This window comes from Eurypyga helias, unplaced genomic scaffold (genome assembly GCF_000690775.1).
Source record: "Eurypyga helias isolate BGI_N326 unplaced genomic scaffold, ASM69077v1 scaffold2916, whole genome shotgun sequence".
Classification (NCBI taxonomy): domain Eukaryota; kingdom Metazoa; phylum Chordata; class Aves; order Eurypygiformes; family Eurypygidae; genus Eurypyga; species Eurypyga helias.
In genome coordinates this window covers 41,968-60,361 of record NW_010257053.1, presented here as the reverse complement: position 1 = coordinate 60,361, position 18,394 = coordinate 41,968, and the positions used below count along the sequence as shown (strand labels likewise).

General features: G+C 41.8%; 1 protein-coding gene across 1 annotated transcript in view; it reads left to right on the top strand.

Annotated features, from left to right (window-relative positions):
* NEGR1 (neuronal growth regulator 1) overlaps positions 1–18,394 on the top strand; it is a gene marked incomplete at its 3' end in the record, with an annotated part of 112,446 nt that overhangs the window by 56,244 nt on the left and 37,808 nt on the right. The window contains 1 exon segment of the mRNA XM_010153858.1: positions 15,251–15,376. Within this exon segment, the coding sequence (XP_010152160.1) occupies positions 15,251–15,376 (126 nt within the window).

Sequence of the window (18,394 nt, the reverse complement as noted above, 5' to 3'; positions counted from 1 at the left end):
TTGCTGCAGCACGGGGTGCTTGGAGGCAGCACCCTGGCACCTATCCTGGACCCCCCCTAGCCTAAATGGGGCTTATCCTTCCAGGTTAGTGGCCAGTGTTTGCTTAGCCAGCGAGGTTACACAGATTCACAGATTCGGAATTGCTCCTAGTCCCTGAGCCCTTTGCTGGAAAGATGTCGAAGGGGGATACGCTGCTTGGGCACCCAGTGATCTGGCCATATCGATGCGCCTGGGAATGGCTTTCCACTTAAGGGAAAAAGATGGAAAGCTTTGAAACAAAACTAACGTATTGCTAGACTTTGGGTTCAGTAGGGTTTTTCTGATTTAAAACCAGATTTTTGCCAATCAATTAACAGAAATGGCAATTTTATTTTCTACATTTCTTCTGCTTTACAAAGCATCAAACTGCTGATAACAAATCCATCTCGAGGCAAAGAATATAGCTTTTCTATTTCTGTGTTTTCTCAGTGATAAATTGAGTACAGTAATGAAAAAATGTAGGAGAGTGATGAAAGGGCTGCAGAGAGAACAAGTGCTCGTCCTTTCCCTTCTCTCTGCATTTACCAAGTGAACAATATGAGTCACAGAAAATAGGGAAAATCTATGGCATCAGAAATTGAAGAATGATTATCTGCAGAGAGTCTGCTCCTTCATTGATGGAAAAATGGTTGCATGACAAAATAACTGTGGGTAAGAGATGAAGATCCTTCGATTTGCTTGGAAAAAAGCAAGCTGTCATGTTTGTCTTTCAAAGAACTTTCAGCATCATAACAAATTCTGCCCATCAGCCTTCATTCTGAGAGCATCCTTCCAGCTTGGTGGAGCAGGCTCTGGTTGCGAGGCAAAACTTTGGGGCTGTTTTTTGCCTCCCCTCCTGCAGTAACTTTGGGGATTAGGCCAGTGTGCTCCTTCCAGAAGCAGCACGCTTTGAGGCACATCTTCATCCTTCCTCGGGGAAGTGGGGGTTTGTTTCCAGTTTGGGGACAACCTCTTTCAGACTTGACCTATAAGTTATTTTGCTGAGCTGTTTTACTTTCAGTCTTTGAAGAACATGTGTAGAACATAAGCACCTGAGATATTAGCATAAGAATGTAAAAATGGTCCCTGAAAATCCTCGTTAGTATTTAATAGAGGAAAAAATCCACCTGGTATTTTTAGCTTAATTTCTGCTAAGTTTCTAGATTTTATTAAAATATTTACCAAAAAAAATTAAATATAGATAGTTCTTAGTTAAATGTTTGGATATTCAACATGAAAATCAAACACAGTGATACAACTGAAACATAATTTTTTCTTAATATTTTATGCTGATTAATTTTAGTAATAAATTTAGCCCTTTTGTAACAACTTCCGTTACTTGAAGTTTTATGCAGTGATACTCTCTGAGTTTATAAATTTATTCTAATGCCCATGCTATGAATGGTCCCTTGGCATATGAAGTCAGGCTTGGTAACAGTCTTCCAAGTACGACAGAAGCTGCCCTCTCCGCTGCCTGCCTCTGCTCCTGTCCAGCTGCCCCTTTGCTCACACCACCTGGGTGAGAGTCCAAGCCTTCCAGAAGCGGCACGTGGTAAACACGTAGCCGAAAGCCATTGTGCAGTTTTGCTTCAGTGATGCAGAGAAAACTCCTTACTTTGGTGAATCAATAACCAAACTCTCACTGACTTCAGCAAACCACAAGGATGAAGTCACTTCTCCAATTCCCATAATCAAAGGATGGCTCATTTTAAGTAGATGTTGATGAATCCAATTAGATTTACTTGAGATATTGCTGCTGAAGATAAACTATTTTAATGTGCCCTTCCCAGAGCCCATGGACTGTGGGTGCTCACTGCCATCATTAGCAGCTTGGCAGGTAACGAGGCAGGAAGAAGGATGGCACCCGTGCCGGTGACACATCTCCCTCCGCTGACACCTTTCAAAGTTTCTCATGGGGCCATAAACTTCTACTGAGGTTAAAATAGATCATCACCATTGAGAAGTGATGCTGCCGCAAGTAGAGCAGGTAAAGGCCAGTGTTTCTGTGCTGAAACGAATGGTTTAGGATAAAATCTTGCCGATGCGAATCCATCTGTGTCAGCCTTTAACCAGAGGAAACCTTCCTGCCCCTGTGACTCCAGGATACTGCTGATAGGAATACAATAGATACAACAGATAAGAGTACTTGCTTACACATTGTTTATTTGATTTTTCCTTCCAGTTCTGCATTAGCACGTTCCTGTGGCAATGTGGGTCTTTTTTCTATAACTTAAGGCTGGTATTCAAGTTGGTCTAAAATAAATTGATCGCTGCTAACAGATAATACGTGATAACAAATTTCTAGTTAAAGCATAAAGGATATTACATTAGTTTATGCAAATTATGGTTATACTGCTAATGATAGGTAAGAGGAAAAAAGATTAATCAAAAACTTACAAAAGTACTACTTTTATGAGGTTTCCCTCATGCTTTAGTGTTGACATGAATTGGAAATAAATGATGAATCGAGTTATAGCCATTTTTCTCCACAGCCCACCCATCATTTATTTTATCAGAGCCAGTGTGCCAATGCTGCTTCTGCATACAAGACAAAGCGTGTTTAATAAGCAAGAGGTGGGGACCTTTAGGCAATGCTCTTCAATCAAACTGCTGTTAAGGAACTAATCATGTAAATGCAAAAGAGGAAAAAAAATTACCTTAGTTTTCCCAGTTGGTGACTGATTGCCACATAAATGAAGATTTGTGCCACACTAGCACAGGCTGCTGTCTGTTTCTTTATATTATTTACTCTGCTGATTTAAAAACTGTATTAACTATACTCTAAAAATCATATATGTTTTGGGGGTATTTTAAAACTCACTAGATATTGAGTGCGTGTTATTATTTTATTTTGTTAAACGTGAAAAAATCTGTGGGTTATGTTTGTGCAAACTTGCTTACAATGAGGGAGCTTTAGCTGGACAAAATATGAGGTTGCATGGAGTCAACTAGGTGGTTACCGGTGTTTTTATGCATCCATAAACAGTTAAATTGACCATGGTGGGTGCAGGTAGGGAAGGAGGTGCTTGGACCTTCACGTTATTTCTGCTGTGCTGCACTGAGCTCCTGCAGGCAATGAGCCGGCACTGCTGCCTACACCCCTGAGACCATCCCCTGATCCTGGGTCACGCATTGCACCAGGTTTAATCATCTGTGAGCTGCCTTCGGATTTACACTTAAAACCTGTCTGAAATGATCCAGGGAATGCAGGCTCTTTCTGTTTCTTCCATTGACTCTTTTCAGCAGCCATAAGGAGGTGAGATCCCATGGGTCAAGACTGGCACCGTAATACGGTTCATAGCCATCGATGTTTGAGAGCAGCAAAATGTTGCTGGGCACGTGGGCAATTAACTGGTGAATTAACTGGTTCTGTAGATGACTCAGGAAGTCGGAACGTTTATTTTTCTGTAACTTGCGGTTTCTACTTATCATGGCTTTCAAGGAATTTCCTTCCCCAAAAAAACTTCATTTGCTCTTGCCTCAAGCTGGGAACTTGGAACGGGACTTCAGCCATGAAGGTTCTCTGAAACCCAGACCCTTTAAAATGCAGCCCTTGAAATTTTGTTGTAAACTCCTAGAATCATACAATCATAGAATCATTTGGGTTGGAAAGGACCTTAAAGATCCTCTAGTTCCAACCCCCCTGCCATGGGCAGGGACACCTTCCACTAGACCAGGTTGCTCCAAGCCTCATCCAGCCTGGCCTTGAACACTTCCAGGGATGGGGCATCCACAGCTTCTCTGGGCAACCTGTCCCAGTGCCTCCCCACCCTCTCCGGGAAGAACTTCTTCCTGATACCTAATCTAAACCTCCCCACTTTCAATTTAACCCCGTTACCCCTTGTCCTGTCACTACAGACCCTTGTAAAAAGTCATCCCCAGCATCCTTGTAGCCCCTTCAGGCACTGGAAGGCTGCAGTAAGGTCTCCCCGGAGCCTTCCCTTCTCCAGGCTGATCAAGCATGTCGACCACACCACACAGCTTGGTGTCATCCACAAACTGCATACAAATTGAAGTCTTTGTTGTTGTTTTACTCTTGCTCATCTACTCCTGCTTGATGAGACTATCAGCTGGACCTTGGTAGGACTCCCAAGACAATCCTAATCTTAAAATCCCGCTGAGCCCTCTCCTCCCCAGGTTGGGCAGCCCCAGCCCTCCCAGCCTCTCCTTGCAGGAGGAGTGCTCCAGGCTCTTCATCACCATCATGGCCCTTGCCTGGACTCGCTCTGTGCCTTTCCAGGAGAGGCACACCTGGACCCAGCACTCCAGATGTGCTCACCAGGGCTGAGCAAAGGAGGCTATCATAATATTTATTGTGTGGCAACTCCAGTGCATTTTGGAGAAAAAAAACTAAGTATGCAAAAGTGGAGCAGGGTTGTGTCTTTCTTAAGTGTTGACAAATGATTTTACAGCTCTAAAAAGCACAATTATCTTTTTTATGAGAGATACCGTGGTGCAATATGTTCAACTGTAAAAAAGATTTTGTCGGGAACAAAAGGTTTTATTTTAAAATAAGGTATTTCAGATGTGGCATTTAGAGGTATGTAGGGGATCAAAATTGTTTACAGGTCTGAGGATGAAAGCTGTGTACGCTTGCCAGAGCAGTGGAGGATTTATGTAGATATAAATAATTTAAAAATCTTGACAAAATTAAGGGCATTTTAAAACAGTGAAATAGTTTCTTGCCTCTTGGCGCAGGCGAAGCACACTGATTTACGATAACGGATGAATTTTTCATTGTCACACTGTGACTTTCGCTCAGTAACCACTTGACAGATAGTAATTTGTGCAAGTCCAGCCTTTAAGGGGAAACTTTGCAATCCTCATGTTTTTAGTTTGGAGGCACAAGTATCTGGCATTTTCTACCTTCTGTATGGAGCCACTGGTTGGAGGGTGTCCTCTCCCAAGCCACACGGAAGCAGACTTGAATTTATAGCTGGGAAGAGGGTCAAGAGCAAGTGGTGAAGCTTCGCCAGCACATGCAGACGCCTCTCTGGCTAATTAGCCGCCGCACTGGATTAGTAGCATTAGCTGCTGCGCGGGACATCCGCCAGCGTAATCTCCTGGAAATAAGTTACATCTGTTTCTGCTAATTAATACACCTCACAGTGGTCGCAGCAGTTTGCGTTTGGCAATGTTATTACTGTTTTGTTGCTTGGTGATGGGTATTGGTGAGCTCTGCAGATGGTGGAGCGGCCTGTTGGAGACCCTGCTAGCTGTGAATGCAGTCCCCCTCTTTCCACTTGTGCACAATCCAGACGTGTTGCTTCTTCCTAATAACCGCATTTAAACTGGGGATTTTTATTTTCGTGAATACTTTCCTTTTATTAACTTTTATTTTTATTAATATTTATTTAATTTCCTTTTATTATTTCCTTTTATTATTATTTTATTTTCTTTTTAATTTTCCTTTTTTTTTACCCCCCACATTTGAGTCTGGTCATTTAGTCACAAGTTGCTTCGTCCTTCTGACTAACACGGGAAGAGTAAGAGAAGGAAAGAACACGATATTAGGGTTTTCTTGCAAGAAATCTTCATGCAAGTGCATACGCTAAAATTTATGAAAACTTTTGGAAAACAGAACCATTTGTGAAGTGGAAGGTTTTCCAGATGCTGGGGGATGCGATGATTGCAAACTGAAAAGTCGTATAGATTCTCAATTAGCGGGAAATGGAGTTCATCACTGGTTTTAATAACCCTCATAAGCATTTTTAATTTTTCTGTGTATTTGTCATAAAAACTAATTATTATGTCCAAGCCATAAAAAGAAGAACAAGAATCTATTTCTTACGTCATGTTAGTGATTTCCAGATATTATACAAGTTAATGAAATCAATATGCATATTAGGAAAGCAAAGCAATAAATTATTCTGTCTGCAGAGAGATATCAACGTTTCACCTTATTTTTTTAGCATCCACAGCTGACAGCGCAGGTCAGGAAGGTCCCTCCCTGTCACTCCAGCATTGTGGAGCTCAGAAATGGAGCCCAAGGCAACCCCACAGTGTTGATGGCAACCCCATGGCAGCTCCTTGTCTGCTGCGGGCAAGCTGTCCCCTTGCCAAGGGGGTGAGAAGCCTCGGGTGGGTGGACCACTGGCCCAAGGTTGGCCACCTCAGGGAAACATTTCGTGCAGCAGCCAGGTCCATCCCCTGCTCATCTCCCATCACTGCTGTGCCTGGGAGAGAGCTGGGAGACGAGCCAGGGACCTGCTGCCCTCTGTTTGGGGGAAGGAATTGTGAGAAATTATTAGCCCAACTCAAGACCTGATGAGTTTTTATCTCTGATAAACATCTCAAAAAAATGCCCCAACCATCTGTTTTTCATTGCCACAAGCTAAATTTAGATTTGTTTTTTAAATTTTAAAAGACAGGTGTACAGAAAATATTACAAAATCTATATATATGTGGGGAAAAAAATGTGTATCCAAAGATGGGCTCTAGGAAGAGCAGAAGATTACCACACTGCCAAGGGGTGGTGTGTGCTGGTGGCAGGCGGAGGGTGGCATCTCCACCACCTTCTGCTGACGACACGCTGCCTGCACTGCCATGGCGTGCAGCGCCTGCCGTGCCCTGCTCTGCACGTGTCCCGTGATGCCGGAGGGCTGGGAGGGTCCGGGAGCCTTGTGGGATGCGTTGGGTTGGTGATATCATTAATATCGCACGTTTGGTTTTATAGTAGCTCGCTATTAAGGCTTGTCTGAACTTCATCCTCATGCTGTTTGTTTTAATTGCTTTTTGGAAACAGAAACAAATTTATTTCTCTCTGTTATAAACAGCTGAAGGGAAAATAAACTTGACGCTGGGTCCCTCATGCCACACACTATTGGTATGCACTTCTAATAAAGGTGATTAATTTATTTAATGCCGTAGTGGATATAGGCTTTGGTAAATATTTAAACAAAACCCTGTGCAAACCAACTATGTAAACAACTTTTTTGAGTATGTTCCCTGGTTTTTGCTATCCTATAATGTTGACAAATTGCTTATTAAAGCAGAGTACAATAACTATTCTCAACGACGTATTGGAGAAGGTAAATAATGGAAAATGCTGAAATTTTCCTATTATTGGTCATTTACGGAAACGATTTAGAGAACGCCATGAAGGAAGGGGACAGTGGAGATTTAGCACCATGTACAGCTGGGTTTGCAGGTTGGGATCATACTGTAGCACTGGAGCTGTTGCATTGCCTGCTGACTACCTGTGAGGCTGAATTATCATTTGCTCCTCCATGTTCCTCTTTTGCTCCATATTTTTCTTTCAATTCATGAAATTTAAGTAATGTAGTAGGCTGCTTTCAAAACAGAAAATGAAGCTTCACTGAAATGTTAATCTTTTCCCATTATGTTTAGCATCGCTTTAAATTTCATCAGCAAAATGAAAAATAATAATTCCATTTTTCTCATTTGTTTTAGGTAACAAAAGTCCTTGGTGTTGATTTTGATTTGTTTTGAATCCCAAAAAGTGGGCAAAGCCTAAAGCGCATTTAATATTTGATGTCACACGGGCAACTCTTTAATTTGAAATTTGCAAATTGAGTTATTGGTCCCCAAAAACTCAAAATATTTAATTGGAAAATGAGACCATCAGTAGGGTTATAGAAAATCAGTTCTGCAACCTCACAGTTGCCAGGCCATCCCTTAGCAGTGACTCCTCAGCCTTCCCAGGGACCGTCCCACCACTTCTCTCAGGTGTTTAGCAGCATCAGGGGTCCTGTACCAGCCTGTATCTTGCACTAACACCCTGGCACCCTCTGTGCGTTGCACAATTGCACTTTACAGCCCCGTTTGTGCTGCCTCCTGTCAAGGGAGGGGTTTCACCTTTGGGGCAATCCCCCCAGGCTCTTGGCTCAGTCCCTTCGCCCCACTGTCCCTGCATTTAGGGTGCTTTGATAAAACTATAGAAAGCAGATTAGTTTGATTGCCTCCTCTATTTAATTTCTACAAACAATCTATATACCTTCTCCTAAATGAGAAGATATTATTTTAAAAGTATTCTAAGAAAAATGTCAGATGGCTGTAAAGTGCTTTTTCTTTTGGACATCTGTACAAAATATACTTCAGACTTTAATTTGTCTTTCACCTTTGCTCGTTACCTTGTTTCTTAGACATTTCTTTAATCCACATACTCCAGAAGTGTTTAGTCGCTGCTATATTTAATTTTTTTCTGACCTTAACAGTTACTGTGTGGGATGGATGAAAGACCGTAGCTGTTGCAATGGATAGTAGCTCTGCAGTGGATTTGATCTGCACTCGAAGCTCAGCGTAGCAGATACTGAAAACTAAATCTGCTCGTAGATCAGACTTTAGAGGTATCTTAAGAAGTATGTATGCAAAATCAATATTTTTAAATTCTTATTAAATATTAACTATCCATTGTGATTATGCATATATATTCTAGGCATAATTAATAAATTCCACAGATTTTAGTGATCTGAATGTAATGATCCCTAACAGACAGTAAATAGCAGAAAAACTAACAGCATGCCAGTATACCAGAAATCATTATTCCTTACTTGCTCACCCTTACTATAGAAGCCAGTTTGTATCATGGGAAAGATCCTCCTAGGAAATCATTGATAAAAAAATCTACAATTTTTCATGGGTAGCAGATCATGTTGTATCATTTCTGTAATTTTACAGAATTATATCATACAGCACTTCCGTGCTTACTTGTGTGTTATTTTAGTTATTGTATGGCTTGTATTCATTTATTTTCTATTTTGGAAATGCATAAATGATGCAACCTTCTTATCACTGTAATAAGACTTACAAACAGCTTCTACTAGATTTTATTTAATTTCTCTACTATAAAACCTAGATTAAAGAAAAGCCCAGTCAATTAGAGAATGAACAAAGCATGTACTTAAGAGAAAAATCACTTAATCTCTACTCTGTAAGGCTGGAACATTCTCCATCTTCTACCATGTCACAGCCCAAACCTTCCCCTAGAAAGACAGCAAAATTCTTGCTGATAATACACCCGTTGTATATTTTTGGTAAAATGGATGGGGGCATGAAGTGCTACCAGCAAGGACTCCAAACAGCTGCAGGAAGAGAATTGATGGTGTTAATTTGCCCTTTGGGTGAAAATGTCCGACTCTGAGATTTATGGGAAGGAATAGGAAGTATTATTTGAAGGAGCAAACTCCTGTGTGCATGGGAATGCCAAAAGCTGTTGTATCCTGTCTGTGCCGGCTGCTGCAAGCAGCGGTACCAGAAAATCTGTGAAAAAGAAGAAACCTGCCAGGGGGTTGCTGTGAGGGCATTGACTGCATCACCCCCCACCCCTGTGGACCCATGGCAGGGGTACTGCCTCGGGGAGAGGAGCAGGTTGCTCCCCGGGAGGTCAAGGGTTTGTTGAAACCCAGAGCATTGGGGAGTTCAGCCCAGCATTTGGATGGAGAAATTAAGGGTATTGGGGTTTCTGGAAAAGAGGCTGTATAATACTTCTCTCTCACCAAAAAATGTCACTCTCTATTGAAAAGCAAGCACACAAAGGTTCAGCTAAGGCTATGAGCACAAAAGCTAAACTTGCAACACCTTGGAGGGATGAAGCAGGTGATTCCTTAGGTTCTGGTGGTAAAATCTCTCTTGCCAAACTCCCAGACATAACACTTCTGTACTTAGACTCTAATTCCTCTCATAGTTTCCCATGTACTAATGGGATTAGCTGTATTCTGTATATACGATGGGATTGATTGAATTATAATGTGAAAATCTGTGTCTACGATGGGTTTGATTACATTATAATGTGAAAAAGGAGTTGGCTATCATATGATTTAATAAATATTATGGTTCATAACTTATCACCACCTTTATATGGGGAAACCTTCTGAAGAAACAGAGGTATGTCCAGCCATGTACGTTGTAATCTTGATACTAATTAGACTTTGATTGGATATTTGAATGCGGGAAATATATTTTAGGAAACAACACGGGTGCACTTATGCTATGGCTCCAGATTATTTACCTGATCATTTTAAATTCTGCAATAAATAAAACTTCCTTTCCCATGTTTAAAAAGCAACAGCAGCTAAAAAAGCAGCTTTACCCTACTGTCACTCCCACTGCACTAGTAAGCTTTGTTTGCTGCATCATTTATACATGAATGTAACTGAGGATATAATTCCAGTCCTTGAAAATGAGACATGAAGCCCAGCAATGAACTATGGACTCAGTGCCATTACCCTGCAGTATATCAGCACACATAATTCTGGACTCCAGGAAGAAGCAGGAGCTAAAATACGTTGTCAGCCAGAGACAACATATTTTGTTCTTATTAGCACCAGTCAGGTTTCGGGGATAGCAGATCTGGTCAGACAAAGCAGCTCCTCCAAAAAGCCGGGTAAAAAAGCAGGTCCGTCAGCCATTGGTGGGGAAGTTTGGTTTGGGAAAGTCTTAAAGTAAAGCAGAGGATGCTGTTGCACGGAGCAGGCGGGTTCTTCCCACGGCAGAGCCCCACAGATGCTGTTGTTGTCCCTCCTCCTGCCAGGAACACCAGTTTTTACCTACAAGATGTGCACTTTTAAAGAGGAAGTTCCGCAGAGGTTCCCACCGTACTGCTGGGAGGGAATCACGGATGGACGTGCAGTGGGACCAACAGGAGCCTCAGATATTCACGTTATTGTAGTAACATACGTAACTAGTATTTTTAACCATGCCTGAGATCCGTGCAGCAAGCCTCCCTCCTCCCTCCAGCACCTCCTGCCCCTCCATCCCGCTGCCACTAGCCACAGCAGGAGCTGGCAGGATAATTGGAATAATAGTCTGGGTGATAATACCTGGGCAGGGAAATAGCAAATAAAGCTGAGCTAAAGAGGTGGGTTTACCTCCGTACACAGCGTTGGTCAGAGTCTTGCGAGGCGATTATGCCTTCTTCCACTGTTCACATTTCAGGGTGATTCTGCTGTTCCTCAAAAGAGAGAAACAAATATTATCTAGGAAGCCTTACAAAAATTAAGCTTATGGTGCTCAAATCTTCTGCAGAGAAAGATGGAGACTTGATTTATCACACGGTACAGGTCCTTAGTCATAAAAAAGACACTTGATAGCAAGGGGGATGTTCAGTCTTGCAGACAAAAATGTAATAAGATCTGATTTCTGAAAGCTGAATTTAGTAGAATGTAATTTTGAACTAAGATGCTATTTCCTGGCAGCCAGGGGGTATTTAATCGCTGAAAGTACTTAGCAGACGTGGCAGTGTGAGCATCACCTGGAATGGTCAGGATAAGACTAGACAGCTTTCTAAAATGTGGACTTTAGTCAGGCTTCTAGGAAAATTTCTAGAGCCTCTGACTGAGTTCAGACTAAATTATCCTAGAGGCCCCTCTGGCCATGTATTCCAAGAATTTGTTAAGGCAGTTGAATTTCATTCCTGTCAAATTCTGTGCTCCATAACCACAGCTTACCGGTAGAATGATTTGCAGACTGTTTGCCACTAGAGCGTATGCTTTTATCCAAATAAAGTATTGGGCAAAATGCTACAGATTTGGCATTTGAACATGGTAGGCAAAACCTACAATGAAGACGAGGCTGACAGCCAAAGTTAAGCGTTGTCCTAAAAGAAGGAGAGGGAAAAAGCTGGAGCTGCAGGAGGAAACCAAGACCTGGGAGCCTGAGCATTAGGGAAAATATGCTGCTTTTTGTGAGAAGAGGTGAGCGATGAAGAGCAAATTAACCTTTTGAGGAAAGGCAGAGGAGGATGAAGACAACGCTTTCATGACACAGGAGAGAAAAGGGTAGACTCTGTTGATCTTTGTCTTGGAAAATAAATTGTATTCATCTATGTGAAATGAATGAGATCCTGTTAGTTCACTGTTAAATTCCCACCTGTGGCAGGACTGTCAGTATACTTTTCTTGAAAATTTGTATTTTGGGTGATTTGAATACAATTGCTGATATGATCCATCTTTTCTGGCCTCAGAGGAGGCCACAAACATCCTTGGGGGGATGGATGGGGCTGAAGCCCCTCTCCTGTGAAGAAAGGCTGAGAGAGTTGGGGTGTTCACCCTGGAGAAGGGAAGGCCCGGGAGAGACTTTACAGCACCTTCCAGTGCCTGTGGGGGCTACAAGAAAGCCAGGGGGAGAGACTACTTTTTACAAGGGTAGGGAGTGACATGACAAGGGGTAACACATTTAAATTGAAAGTGGAGAGGTTTAGATTAGATATCAGGAAGGAGTTCTTCCCAGAGAGAGTGGGGAGGCACTGGGACAGGTTGCCCAGAGAAGCTGTGGATGCCCCATCCCTGGAAGTGTCCAAGGCCAGGCTGGAGGAGGCTTGGAGCAACCTGGTCTAGTGGAAGGTGTCCCTGCCCATGACGGGGCATGGGACTGGATGGGCTTTAAGATCCCTTCCAAAACAAACCATCGTATAATTGCATGATTCTTCTGGATCCTTGTACCACTCTGCCCATGGGACCTACAGTAGTTACGCTGAAGGTCCAGCAGTAGAGCATTCCAAGACCTCCTCATTCCCAATGAAATTAATGTTGCCAAATTTCTAATCTGTTTTCATCAGCCACACTAATGAAATCAGTATACTGAACAATAAGTGGCTATTTCACCCATTGTTTTCTGGTGAGGGATGTGAGGGAAGAGACTGGACTAAGCCTAATCCCGACCCTGGCCCAGCCAGAGCACCAGACCTCCTTCATCCCGCTTTATTCTGTAGTGGTCACTCAGGTACCCCCGTGGCAGCATAGCAGGTTCCAGCCATGGCCTCTCTGTTTAGTGACAAGTTTAAAGCAAGTAAATATTGCCTGGAGAAGCAGCGTTGGGGGGCAGGTGTGAAAAATCCCTCTGTGGCACTGCTTCAGTAATGCCAGAACACGAGCAAATCTCTCTCTTTTCCTACCTTCAAAGGTGCAGAACCTCGAATAAGAGGTCTAATGCTGTTGAAAATCTTACACTGTAACATTTGCTTAATCTGGAAGATATTTCCACAGTTGCAAATAGATATTGCGTCAGTCGATTGTATATATTTACCTGTGAAAAGAACTGTTTTGAGTTACTTGATTCCTTCATTTGCTTTTTCGAAGTATGGTGGTTCTTAAAGGATAAAGAAATAAGTAGATTTAGAAATTTATTTTAAAAATATTGTACACTGACTAAAGCCGCTGCATATGCCACGTTACTCATGATATTCTGTTCTCGGATGGATTTCTACATTTCAGATAGAATTATCCCTCACCAGCTGTCTTTAGGAGGTAGATGCTTTTCATACTTTCTACACAGAAATAAGAATTCTTTTCAATGTTTTCTTTGTTGCCAACCCGAAATGTCAATGATACTTGGTCTGGGATGGGGGAGCGGGGAAGAACTGTGTTAAAAACACCCCATTTCAGGGCATGGGGAACCCTGCGGCGTGGCATAGCTGATGTGGGGTGGGCATGTGGGTGGTGCCTGCTCACCGTCTCCCTTAGGACGGGGGAGACTTCTGCAAAAGGATGTTGAGTAGCGGGTTCATTGCAGGGATCTGCCATAAATCTGATTAATAAATTATCCCTTTATGTAGAAATAACTCTCTGCATGTTTCAGCTCCTAAAAATGGTTTGTCATGCCTGTGTGCTTTTTCAGGCCATCAGGTGAAGTAGGAGGAGTGGATTATCCCCTCTGTGAATTAGACTGACAAATTCAGAAGTGTATCTCTGTTCCAGTGATTGTGTAAACAGTTTAACCTTCAAAGATGGGTAATACTGAACTTCACTCCTTTAGGAAATGGGAAAGGTTCAGCCTTCCCCAGATGTTTATTTCCCCTAAAGACAATGTTTCTCTGCTAATTAAAAATACTCTACATAGACTTTTAATTTTATTTGCTCACAAATGCATAGCCACAAGCAAGCTCAAAGACTTTCTGGCTTTTTGAAGCCTGTCTGTCCCCAACTCACTTTTATGACTGGAATCCTTCTAGTCACTGGAGCAGGGAAGGGACTGGAGAACATCTACAGGTGGAGATCCCAAAGCACGCAGAACGAGTCTGTGCAGATGAAAAGGCTCTGCACCTCACAGACCCCATTGAAGGGATGCTGACAGTGTATTCCAGGCTGCTGAAATGGCTGCAGAAGTTTATGTGTATGTCCAGATGGTGGGGTTTTGGTTGTGACAAACTGGAGCAAACCAGTGAAACAAAGCTGTGGCATTCAGGAGAATAAAGCTTTATTTGGGCAAATAATTTTGTTAGGAAAATGGAAGATAATAAACTTTTTTTTTTTATTTTATTTTATCGGTACCCATTGCAGAGCACTTTGATTTTAAAGCAGTCATTTCAGAAGGTTCTGAAACACCCACATGTAAAATCTGTATCTTTTACAGATATTTGTACAAATTTTTTTTATTTATCTTACAGAGAATTGTGGTTTTTTAGAAACATGAATAGGGTATGCCTTGTTACTGCATTGGTTTGATTTCTATATCAAATGTAATAATAAGTCATGTAGAGAAATACGTATTTCTTTATAAAGCAGGATTCATTTTGAAATCTAGAATTCCTGCCTTCATTGCTGAGACCCTAAGCTCCTTTCTTCCCTGGGTAACATTGCAAGAAGTAAAGCATTCCCTTAAGGCTAGGCCATTTAATGCTTTCCATCATTTTCCATTCCTGTGGGATTCTCTTCTCATATGCCCAGATGTATAAATAGTACATAAAATGGAGTTTAGTGAAGAATTTTGCTGATTAAATGAAAGAAAAAGATCTAGCTTATTTTTTTCTTAGCCATGTTTCTACTGCAAGCCTAAAAGCAATACAAAGCAACAGAAATAAATGTATTTTAGCCTTCCCCATGAACAGACATGATTCTTTAAGTACACTCAGAGTATATACAACAGGCATCATTATTTTTTAAAGTACAAGAAAAATTAATTTCATCTTCTTTTTGAACTGTCATGAGCAAGCTCTATCTTCCCTTAAACAAGAGCATCTTCCCTTAACAAGAGCATCCATCAGTAGCAGTTTACTGGGAGCTCGTTAGCAATACCTGCTTTGCACAAAATAGGGGAAATTGCTACTTTCCTATTTGTGGCATTTCAAATCCCTGGCTGAGCCTCTGCAAATGTGATGGCAATAGCTTTGGTCACACCTAAGCAAGGTTTTTGCATAATTATGTTGAACAGCTGCATGTATTTTTATCCATAACAGCAACATGGGTATCCCAGGTCTCCCCCGTTATCCATGCTCTGGTGGGGTGGCACTGAGTCCCCAGCTTTCCCTTACAACTTTCTCCTTGTTTCCTTACAGTTTCTCCGAAGATATTTCGCATTTCGAGTGACATCGTTGTGAACGAAGGAAGCAACGTTACTCTGGTGTGCCTGGCCACCGGGAAGCCAGAGCCTTCCATCTCTTGGAGACACATCTCTCCGTCTGGTAAGCACGACTGTCTGTCACCTGGAGCCTTCTACAACATCTCCCCACTAACAGGTTTTGCATGTTCAGTTTTCAGAGTGTGACAGCATCGCTTTCATATGCCTTAAAAGTGCCTAACTAGGCTTTTAGAAAATAAAAGCTTCTTCAGATTTCAGCTGAGATCAGTGAAAACTCTAATAGCGCTGTAACACAGGAATGTCGAAATAAAGGCACCTTAAATAGGAGTATATTTTTAAGCCCATTTTAACAGGCATTTATCAAACATTTCCAATTAAAACCAGAACAAGGAAATAATCAGGAACACACAGGGCTCTCCAGAACTAGGTGTGAAAGTTAAAAACATAAACACATCGTGGGATAGATTTAATCTCATGCAAGTACCACTGAACCATTATTCCACGATACGACATAGTTTATTAGTATGGTTTTATTGACCAAATTAAATCATATTCACGAAAAAATGCAAACAAAATGGCATGTAAAAGCATAGTTTTTATTTTACATTTCCATTTATACTTTTAATTCCTCATAACATATTTAAAGGACGTTTTTTAGCTAACATTACAGGCATCTCTATACTGGTTGGCTTGGTGCAGAGCCACCAAGGCTGGCTCCCTGCCAGCAAAGCAGGTTCTGTCTCGCTCAGAGGTGGGGAGAGCCCCGTTCCATATCCCAGGGCTACTGGTTTTGGAAATCCTTGTGGGTTTTGTGATTCTGAAGGGACATACTCCCTGCTTCCAGCTGGCGGTTGCATGCAGGACTGGTACTTCCCTGATTCTTTCACAGGGACTCTACAACGATAACTGATTTTGCAGTGAAGGTCTGTTTGCTCACACAACTTTTATGAAATCCATGTAATTGCAGGGAAGAACAGTTTCATGGACTGTCACGGCTTACTGCAGTGTCTCATAATCCTGAGTAACAGTTTGCTTTACAAAGCAAGATCTGGGAAAAAAACCCAAACTTTTGACCTTTAAGACAATGACAATGAATTCTGCTTGAAGTGTCCATCAAGGGACTAGGGAAAAAAAATCAGTTGTAGCAGAAAATGGATTTTAACTAAATGTCAAATAAAATTTTATTGGAAACCTTGGTGATACTTTAGAGTAATAGCTTAAAGCATTAGATTGTCTAGAGAAAAGAGCAGTTACAATTTTCCTGGAGAGGAAAAAAAGCAGAAAAGGAGAATTAGAGCACTCAGGCTGGAGAAGGGGTCTGAGGAGGAATTAGATCCTCCTCATCTTGAATTCAGACAAAATTAGTGCACATAATCACAAGGGCTTTCAGTGAACCCACTGATTTTGTATGTTGACCAAAGGACTGAGAATGAGGACGGAGGAGAAAAATGTGCTCATTCAGCTGCAGCCCCATCACATTTACCGCAGTGAGATCTGAAAATGAAATTTGAGGAAAGGACTAATCAAAGATATCGTGGTACAGGGACATTCAATCAAAGTGCTCACGGGGCGATGATGATGCTACCCACTCTGCGCCTGCCCTCCTCTGCACCGTATCCCATGTCCACACCAGCCTGTGTTTCTCTGCACGGCATCGTTGTGTAAGAGGCATAAACACCTCGTTACACACCGAATTGCTGCTGGCTACTGCTGGCTGTATGGAACCGTGGCTGTACCACCCCAAGGCAAAGGCAGAACAGCTTAGGCAGGGCTGCCTGCTCAGCTGGAGGAAGCGCTGCCCCAGCTGAGCCAGACAGGACAAGTCCTGGCAAAGATGCTCTGAGAAGCCTCAGGGCTGAGGCCCGGCAAACTCATTGCAAATGCTGCATTACTGGGCTGCATGTTACAAAGCCCATTTCTTCCGAGAGATGAGGCACTAGGATGTGCCTTGGGTGTCCCGTGGTTGATCCACGGACAGAACTCTTTCTGGAGTGGAAGAACACAGGGTCCAAATATCTTTCTGTTCAAAAATCTTGTAAAATGTGCTAGAAACAAAGATACAATTTGCAGAATATGTTCTGTCCTCTAGACTATGAAATAAAGAAGAATTTTTCCATTTCAGTAACACTGTACCACTTTTGTGCTCAGGTGTATGTTCTGGTCCACAGACAGTTATAAATGACACTCAAATCCAATTAAATATCCGTCTGGCAAACAAGAAGCCTGGATTTATTAGAAAACAGTATGCAGGAGAGTTGAAAACACCAGTTTTCTGTAACGGTTTATATTCTGTCTGCAGCCAATTACCTTTATCTAAACATAAGCTTCATCTGCACTTTATAATTTCTACCAGTTCTCTCCTGTAATTCCCAGTGGCACTAATGAGGCTTACATGCCAGCGTCACATCTAGAATACAACACTAAATGATATTAACGAGTCATATTTAGAGTATTCCAAAATTGTTTGTCAAAGCTGCTACTAAAAGATAAGGAACTGAAATCTCTGAATACAAATGGTTCAATATAAGATTAATTCCAATATATTATCATGATGTGCATCAACGCAGCCTTTACTTGGATGAGGTCGGATTCAATTTTTTTGAACAAGAGATAAAATGAACCTTTCGCAGGAATAAAAATAAAATGTATTTAGAGGGGATTTTTAACTAAGTACATAAATTATTGGACTGGAATCTTTATTGTGCATGTTTAACTTGCAGTCATTATGTAAATGCATTCATTATATAAATATTCATTATACAAACCCATTATGTAAATCCACAAAATCTACACATTCAGCGCAACACCGTAAGGAACACGGGGCTGTAGTTTGTAATCTCAAAATCTTGTATTGTTGAAATGTCATCTGAATAAATTGCAGGTATTACTTATTTTGTTCTGACATTTAAGAGCAAAGTGCAGCGTCAATAGTTTAAGAATGAAACCAGAATTTTAAAGAATTAAGGTCTGCCTGAGCCCTAACTCCAGGTTCTAACACTGGTATGCAGAGTGTGCGTGTGACATCGCTGACTGTGGAAAGCCAGCTCTGCCCGTGTTGCCAGGAGCAGTGACAGCAAAAGCCATTCAGGAATCTCTTGCCAAAGTGTTACTGCTGCACAAA